The sequence below is a fragment of the Castor canadensis genome, chromosome 4, assembly GCF_047511655.1.
Source record: "Castor canadensis chromosome 4, mCasCan1.hap1v2, whole genome shotgun sequence".
In the NCBI taxonomy this organism is placed as follows: domain Eukaryota; kingdom Metazoa; phylum Chordata; class Mammalia; order Rodentia; family Castoridae; genus Castor; species Castor canadensis.
The window spans coordinates 114570391-114586873 of NC_133389.1; the positions used below are offsets into that span (position 1 = coordinate 114570391).

Genomic DNA, 16483 nt, shown 5'->3' on the forward strand with positions numbered 1-16483 from the left:
ATAGATGGGTATTAATTTGGCTTTGAACATGTCATTGACTGTACAGGTAAGCCATCATAAAGCAATTTGCCCTTGACCATCACCTGCATAATACATGGTTTTAGTAGCTGATTATAGCATATTATAATAGAGTCACTGCCTCATTTCCTACTGAATTTAATGACAGTGAAGGCTACAAAGGCCTTCTCCAAGCAATGAGAGGAAGCCACAATTTCCCAAAGTACGTCAGAGAAAGTTGCAAAAATTATTATTTTCACAGAAGTCACTGTAGTGGAGAAAGACTGTGAAAGAACGTAGGTTAGTGTCAGAAATCAGTGGTCATTGAGGATCAAAGATCTCTGAGGGGTGGGTGGGGGGAGCCATCCAGTGGGACCTACAGTGAAATGTCTTCCAACGTGCCCTTGTCTCAGAACACAAAACCTAGCTGGCCACATTCCGACCTACACAGGAGGCAGATGCTGCAGAGATGCAAGGCTGGAACCACGAAGTTAAGATGACCTCACCTTGGCTGTAAACGACCTAGGCAACTGGGAGAGTTGTTGACATGTAAACAGAAGAGTCAGAAATGCCAGGGAGTTAGCAAGTTCCTGGCAAGCGTGGCTCAGGGAGTTGGAGTTATCTCTATAAAAATCAGTGCCCAGAGATACGAGAGAATCACTTACTTACCTGCAAGGATTGGCAATTTCCTCTGGTGTTGTTTTCATAAAAGGGGAGACAGGCTTTTCCACAAAAGAGCCAAAGCCCAGTCGAAAGTTGCTAGTTAATTTAGACATCTCCTTGGAAAGCCGGGAGCCCAGCTCTTTGATTGTGTTGAGGTCGTCGTCCATGGACGCAGAGAGGTCCATGAGGTAATACAAGTCCACTGGGTAATCCTCGGTCTGGCGGACATGCACTTGCAGAGTCTGTTCACCACCTGCAAATCCATAAAAGCACAAAGAGATTTTTTTTTTTTTGCAACTACCCAATCTCTGGACTAGCTGCCTATTTTATTTCAAGAAGAGCTTAGTAAAGATGCATGCAATTTCATGAACTATATGGTAAAGTTTATAAAAGAACAAGGGCATGAAACTCTTTTAGCAGTGAGTTTGGAAGTGCTGAAGGAGGTATAAGTTAAGATATTTTATATCTCCTTGGGAGAGCTTGCATCCATTTAGATGGAAGATAAGCTGAATTTTTTTGTGGGGGAATTTGAAAAGGTGAACCAAAGAAAGGGGAGTTTAAATGTACATTCCAACCCTCGAAGAAATGTGAGGTAGCCTGAGTAACATTTGAGAATTTGAATGGTCACCATTGGAGATGTCTTCAGTAACATTTGGAGTGCAAGTGACCAGTGTGAATAAAGAAAAGTGTGAGCCCAGCAATTTCCTGTTTCCTGAAGATTGGGACGGGGAGTCGTAACAAGCAGTGATATGCATGTGATATAGTAGAAGATACATTAGTGGACTGGCAATATTACCACATATAGCATTGTATTTATTTACATGAGCTGTTATAACGCACCTGGTCTCAATTTAAGAATCAAGCTTTGAGGCGCAATCTGAACAATGTCAGAGCTATTTTTCTGTCTGCCTATGCTGAGAGGCTTATTTTGAAGTATTTCTACTTGGGAGACAGGGTTTTCGATGAAGGTTAATTGACATCCTTTGGCTAAAAGATTTGCTGGGGTATCACACCTTTCACCAGCTCCAGATGGATGGGTAAAATTCTACAAAGGAAAAAATATAAAGAGAAAAAAAAAGACAAATCTGCATTTCATTATAAGATGCCAGTAATTAAATCTTTTACATATTTTGCTAGTTAAGCATCTTTCTATGCTAAGTACATCATATCCCCACATGACTGACAGTGATTATAGGTCTAAAGTTAGTTACAGGTGAATAACCAGAGAATTCAGCTAATAAACTTCTGAGTAACACTATAGTCTCCTTTTAATTATATTCAGTTGAAGTCATGTAATAGTTTTTTTTTAAGCCCATTTCTTTAAAGCTTCTTGCTTGCCATAACCAGAGCCTAGAAATAGTTGAGTTCATACATGACATTATTCTGTGAATTTATTTGTTCTGGACAACCTGTTGGTTCCTAGAATCTAGAACTGTTCAAGATTTGCAGTCTGTCTTTATCATACCCAGTGACAAAGAAAGATTTTTCTGTAGGTTCCTAAAAGGCGTGGCTTATGGCATTTTATCTTATTCAGGACTAGTTTTATTCACTGTTGTGTTACCCTTACAGTACAGCACTACTTCACTAAAACCGACCTCTCAAGTACTAAATTCAGTATCTTTAGGTGTTCTAGTTCGTAGTGTTTTAAAACTTTCTCCAATATTTGGAATGAGGAAGGAAAGTAAAGGAGAAGATGGCTTAAAAGCATGCTTTCCTATTGCAGAACTCCAGAATTTCCCAGGCCCCTTGAGATCCATCTGTACAGTAGGCCAGAGGGATCATGTTTCCCAGCACAGATGTAGCCATTCCTGTCCTGCAGCACCAAGAACAGAGAGACAGAGCCAAGAGATGACACCTGTTTTACTAGCATAAGGCTGCCCTGGAGCTGGTATCAGGCAAAGCTAAACTCAGGACCTGCTGACTCTCACGCTTAGAACCAAACTAATGCTCATATTTTGCTCCTTGCCCGATAGAATTATAAGTCACTCTTGCTGTTTTTACCAACTTTGAAAGTTAAGAAAAAATATATATATATATACATATATATATATTTGGCAGTACTGGAGTTTGAACTCAGAACTTCATGCTTGCAAGGCAGGCACTCTACCACTTGAGTCATGCCTCCAGCCCAAGAATATAATTTGTTATCTACCAATCAGGCCTATGAATATTTGAGACTCTAGGGTAGGCTTGATGCAATGAAGGCCAACAGTGGCTGGGTAAGGCCTCCAAATCCTTCTCAACACAATGCAATTGCTATCAGTTGTAGTCACGGCCCTTGCCAAAACATCAGAGGTCAGATTAACCACAGACCCACATTTTTATCTGTGCTAACAAGAAGCCTAACTCACTTTTTTGCTCCAACTGCCTCAAATGATATAATAACTACCTCTGCTATTACAGTGGCCTCTTACAAAATCTGGCCATAACATTTGGCAATCATTTGTCCACCAGTTCTCATCCACATATAAAGCTACGAGTAGAACCCTAGGAAGCTCTCTTAAATTAATGTTAAAAAATGCATTTAAATAAAAATTCTAGACCAATTATTTTATGTCCCTGGTGTGAAATTAATATTGCCTCTTTTAGAAAGTCAATGTCCAAAAAACATCTGGATTTTTTTTCCTCATTGTAGTTGGTACAAAAGTTCAAAGGAGCATAAGTGCCTTTAGCTTTGTTTGTGACCCCATCAGTCAAGGCGGTAGTGGGGGAGAGCTGGGTTTGTGCTCTCGTGGCTATGAGGCCACCGTCTATGGGTACACATCGAATGTGGAATTTGGGGTTTAACAGTTACAGCCCAGATCTGAGATGGGTGTCTGGCTGCTTCATTTTGAGGATGCTGCTTGTCTCTTGCTGAACCTGGCATTTGTAGGGCTTGGTTTGTGTTTAGATCCTCTATGAGATCTAGTGTGTAAGACTTATTTTAAAATCCAGAAAACTAGGGTATCTCTTTCTTGCCATGAATCATTTACAGATTGTTCTGCAGTGTCACAGAGCTGGCAGTGACCTAGGATGGGTTGTTACGTATTCCACAATCATCTTCCTACACTTCATATGTTTTTCAATTTGACCAAATAAGCAATATTTCTTTGGGGCTTGTCATTGCTGTGTTACAGAGTCCTGAACTCAGTAAGGCAAATGTCATTTTTAGAAGAATTGGATCATGTCTGAGTAGTAATGTTTTCCCTAACCTAGAACACTTCTCAAAAAGCCAAGAGGTATCTCACAATGGATCTGGGTTCCCAGACAGATGTCAAAGCTATGTTTAAGTTTAAAAAATATGGCCTCCATGACTGTTGATCATCCTGAGACCCTCAACATTTTACATGTAACCTGTTGTGACAGGTTTAAAATCAAAGGAGTGGCCAGGTTAAATAAAGGATCCTGACTTAAATACTTGTTTTAGAATAATTTGACATCCAATCTTTCTGTAAATTGTTTTTAAAAGTAATTGCATGAATGCCACTTTCATCCACTGATACTTATACTTTCCTTTCTTAATACGTTTTACTCATATAACCTGTGGAGAGAAGGACATGATCAGCACTGTCACTGAGGAAATGAACAGCAGTATAACTGCAAACAGTTTTAAAAACACATTGAAGTCATTTATTTTACCTCCTGGGAACACCAGGCACACTGAGGTCCAATGAGTAAGCAGTCTCCACACGTCTCTGCACCTCCCTTGGCACAGCCACCTGGTTTTAAACCCAGCAAGATGCAAGGGATTAATGTCACTTTCATTCACTGAATTTATGTCCCTTCTTCCTCTTAGATTACTTGAACCAAACAGCACTGAAGTTTATTTTAGTTTTCAAAGATCAAACCTCAAAGTGTTAGCAATGCACATAAAAGTTTATTATTTACATTTATCACATTGAAAATGTGCCTTATGAACCCAAAAAATCATCATTTTTTTCTCTTAAAATGTCTAAATATCTAACTATTCGCAAGTACAGGGTCATCCTATTTATTGTCCTTACCTAATATTTGCCACTTTAATTTCAAAAAATTATTTGTAATCACTAAAAAATGCTTTTCTCATACATGTGGTAATTCTGCTTTTGAAATAAATCCTTTATCTCTCTCAAGATTATTACTCCCAAGTGGAAGGCCTCGTTGTACAATAAAATAGAAAAGTTTCCAAAATAACTGTCACCATGGTATTAAGAAGTCCTATTGTGCCGTAATATTGTCTAATTCTCCTCATTAAAATGCCTGTTCAGCCTTTGTATTTATTTACTTTACGCCTAGAACATTCACTGTGGGAATAGCTCCGTGTTTGCCTATAATTCGTTAAAGTGTTCACTCGGTGGCAAAAGAGCTATCAAACAGATCAAATGAAAAATGACTTCAGATCTAGTTTCTGAACCAAACAGCAGATTTGTCAAGCAATGTATCGGAGAGCTCAGGTCTTACCTTGCACGCGATCATGCCTTCCTAGAAATAGAAACAACAGGTAGAACAGCTCAATCCCCATTCGCTTCAGTTCTCGCTGTGCAGGCAGATTAAAAAATGAATTACCTCCAGCGCTACAAGATCAAAGCTGAATATCATAAAAGTCTTTCTTTCTCGAAGTGTAAAATTTTAAGTACTACTTACACTGCTTTGAAAATAAACTTGAGATATAAATTTTAAAAGTTTTCATTAAGATTGAAATGAAAACAGAGGCTACCTGGACAGGTAAAGAAGAAAAGCTGTGTTTAAAAGCAACTTCAACATGATTTACTTCCTTGTTCTCCTTATAAGGAAGGCAGGTGTACAATCACCAAGAAGGTGGGGAAAGTCATTCAGTAGAATTTTTTTTGTGTGTCAATTCTGTTAGTCTTTCTGCATCCTAGAGAAAGTTAATATCTTTGATGAAATAGTGATTAATGAAATGTCAAAACAGCAATTGAAATGTGATTGTTTCTTTATTAAATTTAACTTAACGAAACAGTAAAATGTGAAATCAAACACAAGTATTTAAGCTAAATGTAAAAAGGGTAAAAAAAAAAAAACAAACTAAAGTAATTGAAAATACCTGAGATTTTTGTATTCCATGTTAAATCCTCTGCAGAGAATTGAAATGAACTCTAAAAAATAAAAACATTATATTACAGTCAAACTAAAAGTTAGCTTAGAGAAAGCAAAATGCTATTTCCTCATTTTTAAAGTTAGCTAAAAATATTTTCCCATAAGTATAGAATTCTTATTTTAAAGTTATATTGTAAATAAATATAATATACGAAAACCAAATTAGATCAAAGTAAGGCATCTCAAAACAAAAACAAAAACAAACCAAAAAACAAAAATAATGTAAACAGAAACAATTGTATCCAAGATTCTGATCCCATCAAGATATAGACCAAGGTCTGTTTCTAATGTACTATTCTAGGGTGTTTGCCTACTATACTCAAAGCCCTGAGTCTGACGCTCTTGCTCCCTCTCTCTCTCTCTCTCTCTCTCTCATACACACACACACACACACACACACACACACACACACAGACACATGCACACATATACACTCACATAAAAGGTTAAAAAAAAAGGGAAGAGTAGGAGTGTTTGGTCCCATTTTCTAAGTGGGAAACAGGAAATGTTTCTCTTCCCCCTACCCCATGCTCCATAATTTACCTTGTTATACTAAAATCAATCCTTGTTAAAACTTAAAAAAAAAAAAGAAAGGAAAAGAAAAGGTATCTAATGTACTGTTTTAGCTTCTAGCTTCTGACTTGGAACATAGGAGGTGTTTATTAAATAAAACAGTGACAGTTCAAAATAGATAATACAATCTGTGGTTGAGTTTCTGAGTTGATTTGTATTTTCCCCAACAGATTCAGGAGGGCATTGTGGGATTTTAGAAACTGTGAACAGGTAAGGATCAAATACTTTGTCACTCTAGACTATCTGGCCTTAGACAGGCTTCTTTGTGACTGGGCTGATGTGCTAGGAGATTATCTTTTAAAGGTATATTTCCTGGCAAGCATGTGAAACTTGTAAAGAAAGGAAAACAAATTATAGACTGCTTAGATTCTTCTAGAAGCCTATGTTCAATCTGAAGTCCATCATACACAAAACCCTGTAAGAAAATGGCAAGACTCCTGTAGCATTTTTACAGAATTGAAAATATGCCTTTTGGGAGAAAAATGCAGCTACATGGAATCAGTTGATTTAATTTAAAGAAGAAAGATTGAGGCATGAATTTTCAGTGCCCCTGATAATGCTGAAAATTTTAAACTGTTATTTATCATTCATTCAACAAGTTAACTGAGCATCTACTTTGTGCCAAATATTCTTAGAAAATATTTTGGTTCTTAATTGCCACATAGTAATTGGGGTATAGTGCGACATTTTAATACATGTATACACTGTGTAATGTTTGGGTCAGGGTAAGTAACACATCTATCACTTCAGAAATCTTATCATCTCTTGTGTTGGAAACATTCAAAATCCTCTCTGTTAGCTACTTTGAAATGGTTACTTAATTGTTGTCAACCATAGCTGTCCTACTGTGTTTTAGAACATTAGACATTATTCCTCTTATCTAACTGCATTCCTGTACCCAACCATCCTCTCTCTATTCCTCCCTCCTTCCCTTCCACTCTTTCCTGGCTCTACTAAATTTTATCCTATATCTCTACTTCAAGACCAGCTTTTATGTTCCACATGTGTGAGCAATGCAATATTTACCTTTCTGTGCCTGACTTATTTTACTTAACATTAACCTCTGTTTCTAGTCATATTGCTACAAATGATAGAATTTCATTCTTTTTTATGACTGAGCAGCATTTATTGTGTATATATTCCATATTTTCTTTGTCTATTTACCCATTGATGGACACCTGGGTTGATTCTATATGTTGGCTAATGTAAACAGTGCTGCAATGAACATGGGAGTACAGATGTCTTTTCAACATAGTCATTCCATTTTCTTTGGATATTTACCCAGTAGAGGGATGCTAAATTATATGGCAGTTCTATTTCTAGTTTTTTGAGGAAACTCCATACTGTTTTCCATAATGTAAATACCATTCTTGAAGCAGAAGCTATGTCAGTGGGGAAAAAAAATCAAGTACTTTTTTTTTTAATCAGTTAGCATATTATAGTTGTACTGGGGGTACATTGTGACCTTTACAAAAGTGTTTACAATATATCTGAGTTACATTGAGGACACAAAAAATGATGTTTGAGCCTAGGATATTGATATTGTAGCAGAAAGAGATGGTCAGATTCAGTACATATTTTGAAAACAGACTATGGTTATTGATTGGAGGTAGATATGAAAGAAAAATAGGTTTTTGGCCTGAGCAACTGAGAGTGGCTAGATTGGGGACAGAGCAGGTTTCATGTGGATGATAAGCATCATGAACATGGTAAGTTTGAGATCCCAGAAGATAACCAAATGAACATGCCGTATAGGCAGCTGGATATCAAAGTCAGGAAATGGAGACAATGTCAAAGTGAAACTAAAATTTGGAGGCCATCAACATGGAATGAAAGCTATGAGGCTGATGTTATTCAAAGATATGAGTCTGAGTAAAATCCTCAAGAAAGAAAGCAGAGATGGGGAAGCACCTGAGGCATGAGCCCTGGGCTTGCCAGCATCTAGAGGTCAGGAGGAGAAGGATCCAGTAAAGGAAGCTGTTATCTAATGAACACTACATCTTGCTGAAAAGGAACCTTTCTTTGTTGAAGACACTTCTTCAAGTGTCTCTTACATTTCTGTACCTATTGCAAGCAGAGGCAGTAACTACTTTTGTTCTGAATTTTTTGAAGGATGAATAGCTTTTGAAGAGAGTATTGCTCTTTAAGGTCAATGGAAAATTGTTTACAACATGGAAATATAGAGATTGTGTCTCTCTCCAAATTAAGGAGCAGACCTTTTATGGCTTGGAAAGTTGGAGACAGCACTACCTTCCAGATCAAAGAGTAGGCAAGCTTATTGCCCATTATAAAATGTTTAGGTTTCCTAAACTCAGGGTTCCTGTCTTGTAACACAGTCTACATTGAAATAGGACAGATAAATGAGGTGACAGGGAAATTAAAAATAATAAATATTAAATGGGTCAGACTCGAGTCAAATCAGATCTTGAAAATAAAAACTGGAAGATCAGAGAAAGCAGTAATCTCTCCTCCATCACTTTCGTCTTTTAGATGTTAAATGAATTGACAAAATAGGGAGACATAGGGCAAAGGGCAAGTCTCCCTTCTTTTAGATGTTCAGAAGCTGCAAACTTTCATTACACAAGTAGATACAGAAGATTAAAGAGCGTGTCTGGCACACGAGAGTCCTAACCTATTGCTCCTGTGTTTTGGGTTAGTTTAGACCACATCACCGTGTTTTTGAAAAATAAAGAGGAATCACCTTAGCCACGTTTTAGGTAATAAATCCACCCTAAACCTATTGTCCCAACACTTGGAACTTAGCAAAATTATTAGGGGTTGCTAGGTGACCAGGTATCTAGATGGGAACTCAACATGAAATCCTCCAAATAAAGGCCAGGGAGAGGTTTCCCCTCCCTTTCCTATTTCTCCCTGCTTTATCCCCTTTTACTAAAACAAATCCTTAGTAAACTTCTGTCTTGTGAGATTCCTTTTTGTGAGGCCCCTCAAAATGTTTTCTCATCATGGGTCTCAAATTCCTGTGAATTGTATGGAAAATAGGCAGTTGAGGGACACCCCTTCAGTAACAACATCCTATGAAGATGTCTTCTCTTCCCTTTTGTAGGTATCTGGAAAGTTCTGACACTCTGGTCACTGCTATTGCTATGAATGATGAAGTCCTTTATCTCTGAACTGGGCATCTCATGTCTCTGTCAATATCCATGAATCTGCAACAAGCTAACTTGTTAACTTGCAAGCAAGTAAAGGCTCAGGCCCTTTTGTCCTTCATAGTTCTTGATGATCTCCTTCTCAAAACCCACCTCTTTTGGTTAGGGGTGGTGGCTTGCACCTGTAATCCAGCTACTTGGGAGGATAGGGACTCGAGACCAGCTGAGCGAGAAGTTAGCAAGACCCCTTCCCTCATCTCAATCAATAAGCTTGGCATAGTGGCATGCGTCTGTCATCCCGGCAACACAGGAGGCACAGGTAGGAGGATCACAATCTAAGGCTTGCCCCAGGCAAAAAGTGAGATCCTATCTGAAAAATAATCCGAAAAACAAAAAGGACTGGAGGTATGGCTCAAGAGGTAGAGCTCCTGCCTAACAAGCACAAGGCCCTGAGTTCAAAATCCCCAACACCACCAGCAACTCTCTTAAAAAAAAAATACATCAGGCACTTTGGATGAGCTCACATCAGGGATGCCTACACTGCACAGCTCTGGATCTGCCCACTCTCTAGAAACTTCTCTGGGTTTCTAGCTGCCACCAAACACCTCTTCTTCCTCCTAGACCAGTGGACTTCTCTCCCTGCTCATTTTGCAATTGAGAAACCCAATGACTAGTTCTTGCCAATGGAATATGAGTGGGAGTGGTAAATACTATTTCATGCCCCTCTGCCAATGTGATGCAGGCAGTGACAAGGTCCTGGGAGAACTCCAAAGGCATAATTTGACCTGTGAAATTGAGTACTTGTGAAGTTGAACTTGATTTTAATTTGAGTATCCTGTACTATCCCATGTAAAGACTTCCAGCCCAGTCTCAAAAATCTTAAATGCCCTGATTTATTTATTTTGGACCCCAACTGCAGACCTTCCAATATTCATTCCCTCATCCACTTCCAGGTCTTTCACATGCCCCCTGCTGCCTGCAGGCCCCTGTCATCTCACTCCTCTCACCTGGCTAGCTCAGCTTACTGCCCTGGCCTCAGAGAAGACACTAAGGTCTGCAGAAAGAACCTTTTGGTCTCACAAGTACTCCCTTCCTGAGGACATTCCCAGGATAGCCCTTCTTACTTTGTCCTATCTGTCTAAACGCCCATCTCCCTCACTAAGCTGAGAGTTCTTTTAAGGCATTTATTTACTCAACAAATATTTATTCAATTCTTACTGTGCAGGAGGCAGGGCTGTGTCTTCACTATCTTTCAATTCCCAGCAAGAGACACAAAGCCTGGCACTTTATAAGCAGTCAGTTAACGTTGATGGAGTAGATGGATGGATTTTATGTCCTTATGTCCATCTCACTTGTTATAGGCAGGTACTCAATGGATATTGAGTAAATAGATGAGTAAATTAATAAGTAGTTTAGGAAGGCACAGAAGGCAATCAAGAGAGGGAAAATGTGTACCTTGCTTGGGTTGTGATGAAAGCTGAGAAAAAGGCTTAAAACGCAAGGCACAGAAAATTATAGGGAGGAATTAAGATAAAATATAAAGTAGAATAATGATATAAGAAAATGCCTTTTCCCTCTGTGTCATGTTCTGGATCATTTATACCAAGCTATCAGGCACAAGGAAGACATAGTCTTGCTTCCTGAAGATGTAGTGCCTGGTGTGCTTTTTTGGAAAAGTCCTGTACACACCGCAGAGGGATCCAGCCCTGGTTGTCCCATGAGAAATCAACCCATGAGCAGCCAGAATCCTTAAAGTGCTATGAATGGAAAACTTCCCCCTTAGCCAAGCAGATTATTTCCTGTTTCTGCATATAATGATTCTCTAATCTGTAGGAAAGTTCCTAGACCCCCAATGGATGTCTGAAACCATGGATAGTGCCAAACCTTATATATGTCATGTTTTACATATGTACAAATTTAATGCCTTTTCTATTCTATCCTAACTAAGCACTTATGACACACTATGGCTGTAACTTTTGCAGTTTGAGGTGTGAGCAAAACCAGCCTAGATTTGTCTTTCTTCATGAATTTGGATTGATTAGGTCTTCCCATGGATTTTAACCTTGGCATAACATTTTTTCTTTTCCTTAGGTTGAGAACTTTCACCCTTTCACTTTAAGGAATCCCTTTATGCCTTCTCTTCAGCATATCTGAATTTTAGCAACACTATACTTATGCATGAAGGCCATTTTTAAATAGAATAAGGATTACTTGAGTACAAGCACTGTCATATCATCATAATTGATCTGATAACTGAAAGGGTTAAGTGACTAACAGGTGAGTAGCATATACAGTGTGGACACACTGGGCAAAGGAATGATTCATGTCCCAGCAGGAGGAAACAAGATGGTGAAAGATTTCACTGTGCCACTCAGAATGGTGTACAAGTTAAAATTTATGAATTGTTTGTTTCTGGAATTTTCCATTTAATACTTTTAGACTGTGGTTGACTTACATAACTGAATGCACAAGAAGCCAAAATATAGATGGGGAGGCGTTATTATATGTGGAACTTGAACTGGGAAATACAGATGGAAAATCAGGAGTTTGGTAATGGGGGAGAAGGAGAGAAAGAGAGAGAGAGAGAGAGAGAGAGAGAGAGAGAGAGAGAGGAATCAAGATGAATCAGGTTGGAGGGAAGGAGATGATGCTTTAGGAGCAAGTCAGTTTTAGAAGGAATCAGCAGCTCTGCGGAACCAGAAACCCAAGGCAGAGGAAAGCTATGTCAAGTAGAAAGTGAGGTAGTGGGATGAGAGTGTCAGTAGTAAAATAAGTAGAGAAGGACCCTGAAACATGTGAATTGAAAAGCACTAGAGGAGACCAATAAATGCACCCTGCTGAGGGGTAGGAACATAAGCCAGGCCTATGGCTGTGGATTCTAATATCCCTTCCAGGCTGGATCTCAGTTGGGCTTAGCTATTCCTAGCTTTCCTAGATTCCATTTCCTTTAGCACATATGTATTCTTGCAACAAACTCCCATGTCTCCTGGGCAATTGAGATTCTCTCTATTCTCTACAATCAAAGTTCCTGGTTGAGCCCATAGGATAAAATCCCAGCACTCCTGTTGCCCAGCATTCCACCTGGAGACCCTGACTCCATCTGGGAGTCTGACCTCCCTCCAGGGGTCTGAGCTGAGTGGGCGGTGGAGTGGACACTGCAGCACCAGGTTCAGGAAAGCAGTCTCTCTGCACTCAGCCCTCAGTTGGCCTTTACTTGGAAGATTTAGAATGATCTGTTCTTAGCTGTCCCTGACTACAGAAAGTCTTGTGTCTGACTCACTGCATTTATCTTGGGTGGTTCCTGAATCCACTCATCCACATTAAAGAATTATAGTATAGGGACAAGCAAAACAGTCCTAGGAGGGTAAATGCAGGGAAGCCTGGCTGGCAACCAACTGGAATCCTGAGGACCTTAGAAATGACCATGACTGTCAGCCTGAGCTGGCCTGGCTGTGCCATCTGCTTTAGTTAAGTACCAGTGATGAGCCTTCTTTCTCCAGTGAAAGAGTTGGATAGCAAGTAGCTAAAAGAAGACAGTGTAAATGAGGGTGTCGTCTTTGAGTCTGTCTCAGAGGCAACTGTGTGTGTGGCACTGTTGTGCACCATGGGTACTTTGTAGAATTCTATGGCTGACTTGGGGATGTGTATAACAAAGGAACCAAGGAATCTGGAAATGGATAGCTTTGTCTCAAATTTCAAGATCTTTGGGAAAAATTCTTTTAAAGAAGGATGTGTAACAACTTTCCATCACCTCAATGCATAATGCTCATGATGTACCAAATGCAAAAGAAACATTTTATGACCTAGGCCTTACGTTCTAGGCCAGATTTTGTTTTTTAATGGTACTGGGTTTTGAACTCAGGGCCTCTTGCTTGCTAGGCCGGCACTCTACCACTTGAGCCACTCCATAAGCCCCAGAGTTTGTTTCTTTTTATAGTGGTAAAATATACATAGCCTAGGAGCTAGGCATGGTGGAGCGCACCTGTAATCCTAGCCACTTAGGGGGAATAGGGGGATCATAGTCAGAGGTCAGCCCATGCAAAAGTGTGAGATCTTATCTGGAAAACAAACTAAAAGCAAAGGGACTGAGGATATGGCTCGAATGGTAGAGGACTGAAGCATGAGACCCTAAACTCAATGCCCAATACTGATATAGATAGCTAGATATCCTAAAACTTACCATTTTAATCATTTTAAGTATATAATTCAAAGGCATTAAGTACAGTTCACATCTCATACAACTCTTAACCACGATCCATCTCAAGAGCTTTGTCATTATCCCAAATTAAAATTCTGCTCAATAACTGCTCACCCTTCCTCCCCCATCTACCAATTCACTTGGCATAATGTCCTCAAGGTTAATCCATGATTGCCACAGGTGTCAGAATTTCAGCCTTTTTAAAAGATGAATAATATTCCATTGTATGGATACACCAAACTTTGTTTATCTCCTGACCTGTTGATAGACATTTAGGTGGTTGTGACTTCTCGGCTCTTGTGAATAACGGTGCTATGGTCATTGGCATACCCGTACCTGTTTGAGTCTAGCGCTTATTTGTAAAGGCTTAATGATGATCCTGTGGATGGGTGGAAGTTGAGTGTAATGGGAAGCCCTGAGTTCAAATTACAGTCCTTCTAGGACCTGCAATCTCTCTTTGGGGACAGTGTTTATCTATCAGCACTTTAGTTTCCACATTGTGAAATAACGATAACATCTACCTTTCAGGACTGTGGTGAAGATTTGATTACACTGCTTTGGGATGAATATAGATTTTTGTAGGGCCTGAGATTTATGATTTGGGAAACCCTCTTTAAGGAATGAAAAATTGGAAATAAATGAAATATGAAGTGTGTCTATTACAAATAAGAGAGAGAAAAAAAACCATGATAACAAGATACTGTAGCCTTGGAGAGTCCAGTCTGTTTTGTGTGTGTGTGTGTGTGTGTGTGTGTGTGTGTGACATCACCTTAGGCAATTCACCAGAAATTCTTATCTAGAACTGTTTCCTGATGGTATCCTGGCCTCTCTTCCCCACCTGGAGCCACTTGTAAGCTCCCAGCCATCCCCAGGCACCTGTGTAAGCTGGGGGCCTGGGCTGAAGCTCCATCCATTTCCTGGTAAAGCTCCCCCCTCCCTTGGTTTCACTCAGGATTCGTGTTTATTATAGCTGATGACATAGAACACTTACCAAAAACCAAGCACTACTACCAAATGTTTTATTAGGATTGCCTGATTTCCGTGACACAAAACCCCTGTCAAATTACAGACAATTTTACTGCCATTTACCAGCTGAAGAAACTGAGGCATGGAGACACACTACATAACCCACCCCAGTTCACACTGTTGCCCAGGAGGCAGAGCCCTGGAGAGAGCCTGCTGCCCTCCATCCTGAGTTCAGAATCACCATGCAAACTGCCTCCAGGTAGACAAGAGTGCTTACTGAAGCATAGAAAAGGCGTCAACAAGAAATGAAATTCTATAAGCAAGTGTTAAATGTGTATCTCTAGACCTCTCCTGCCAGCTCTGTATCTCCCTGTCTCCTTTTGCTTTGTTCCTCCTGTGGATCATTGACTACCAAAAACAAGACAGAGAAGTGATCCTCCATCATCCAATCCTTTCCTGTTCCTTCTCTGTTTGAAGTCTAGTACCAATCACTTAAAAACAAAATGAAACAAACCATGTTGCCAGGCCCCTCAGGGGAAGCTGAAAGTGCTGGTCGGCAGCCAGAGCTGGCACTGAGTGCAGGAGACAGAGGCCATGGGCATTTCCTGTGGCAGGGAGATGAATCAGAATTAACTCCTGGTGCTTGAGCCACAGCCACCCTCTGCCCTCCTTATTCCTACCATCAGCCCCACACTGGGGCACAGCAGGCACACAAGTTATACACCATCCTTGTGCACCTCAGGGTTTGGAAATTATTTTGAAGTCTGAGCTCTTTCTTTTTGCTGGTGGAAAAAATCTGAAGATGAGATTTTCCAAAAAATACCAGCAAGTATGAGTTTATTCTGACTTGGCTCTGAAGAGACTCTCTTTTTATCCCACTACGCCCCCTTTTTTTCCCCCTGTGTCTGAAGCAAATGAATGGTCTGCGCAGGAAGTCCTTGTGAACGAACAGACATTGATTACTGAGTGATTAACTCATTCACAACTTGCTAAATGATAAGCACTCCCTTTTCTTTTCATTTTAAAGGATAAGTTGAGCCATCTGACCAAGGGTTAGGACTCTTCAATTTTGAGCAAATATTTCTTGTAATGGGAATCATCTTGTCTGGGGTGGCAGTGGGCAGAGGCATTACTAGTAAAAATGGATTCTGACCCATCCACTCATTCAGCACCCATCTACAGAAATCACAACATGTACCACGCACTGTGGGGACGCGGAATTGATTAAAACAGACAGGGTCTCCGTCTCTTGGAGCTTTTATTCTGCTAGGAGAGACAGACAATAAAGACACAGTAAACAAAGATGACAGGAGGTGATAAATGCTAAGAAAAATAAGGATTGATAAGAGGTTAGAGAGAGGCCAAGATGGGGTGGTCAGAGAAGCCTCTCTCTGAAGTGTTATTTAGGCAGAGTCGTAGGAAAGTGAGATAGAGTCTCCCATGGCAGAGTCCACACCATAGGAAGAGTGAATGAGGTCTTGTGGAGGAGGATTTGGGGACCATTGAGGTGGCTAATGAGGTTCCAGTGGAATAAATGAGTGAGCCCAAGGCAGTAACAGGAGACAGGTCACAGAGGCAAAGGGGCAGTGGGGCAGCCTCTGAGGAGAGCCTGGGGTGGGTGGGCTGGTCTGGGTTTGTATTTGGTGTGACAAGGGAAGCTTGTAGGACTTAAGGTTGGCCGGGATGGAGTTTGTGTTTTGAAAGGATCACTCTGGCAAGGATAAAAGCCAGGAGGCTCACCAGAGGCTATTGCAGCAGGAAAGTCAGGCATTGCAGGGGGTCAAGAGTCATGAAGGCCCTACCTGACAATGCTGTCCCCAGTGGGTTTTTCCAGCTACATGAGACAGACATGGTATCATGTCTGTCCATTATCAGAGTCACAGTGACTCTCATCTACTCTAAT

General features: G+C 40.2%; 1 protein-coding gene across 11 annotated transcripts in view; it reads right to left on the reverse strand.

Moving 5' to 3' along the window:
• Positions 1-16483, reverse strand: part of Itgb6 (integrin subunit beta 6) — a 119194-nt gene that overhangs the window by 61672 nt on the left and 41039 nt on the right. For 6 of the 11 annotated variants that reach the window (XR_012447218.1, XM_074070937.1, XM_074070939.1 and 3 more), the window contains exons 2-6: positions 5684-5735; positions 5080-5497; positions 4279-4358; positions 1501-1705; positions 667-913 (exon numbers count right to left, since the gene is read on the reverse strand). Coding sequence is in view for 10 of the 11 variants with exons in the window: in XM_074070937.1 (XP_073927038.1) it covers positions 667-913; positions 1501-1705; positions 4279-4358; positions 5080-5140 (593 nt within the window). In the remaining variant the exon portion in view is untranslated. Of the gene's footprint in view, positions 1-666; positions 914-1500; positions 1706-4278; positions 4359-5079; positions 5498-5683; positions 5736-15094; positions 15186-16483 lie in introns of all 11 variants that reach the window. The other 5 variants (XM_074070933.1, XM_074070932.1, XM_074070934.1 and 2 more) reach the window with 5 other exon arrangements.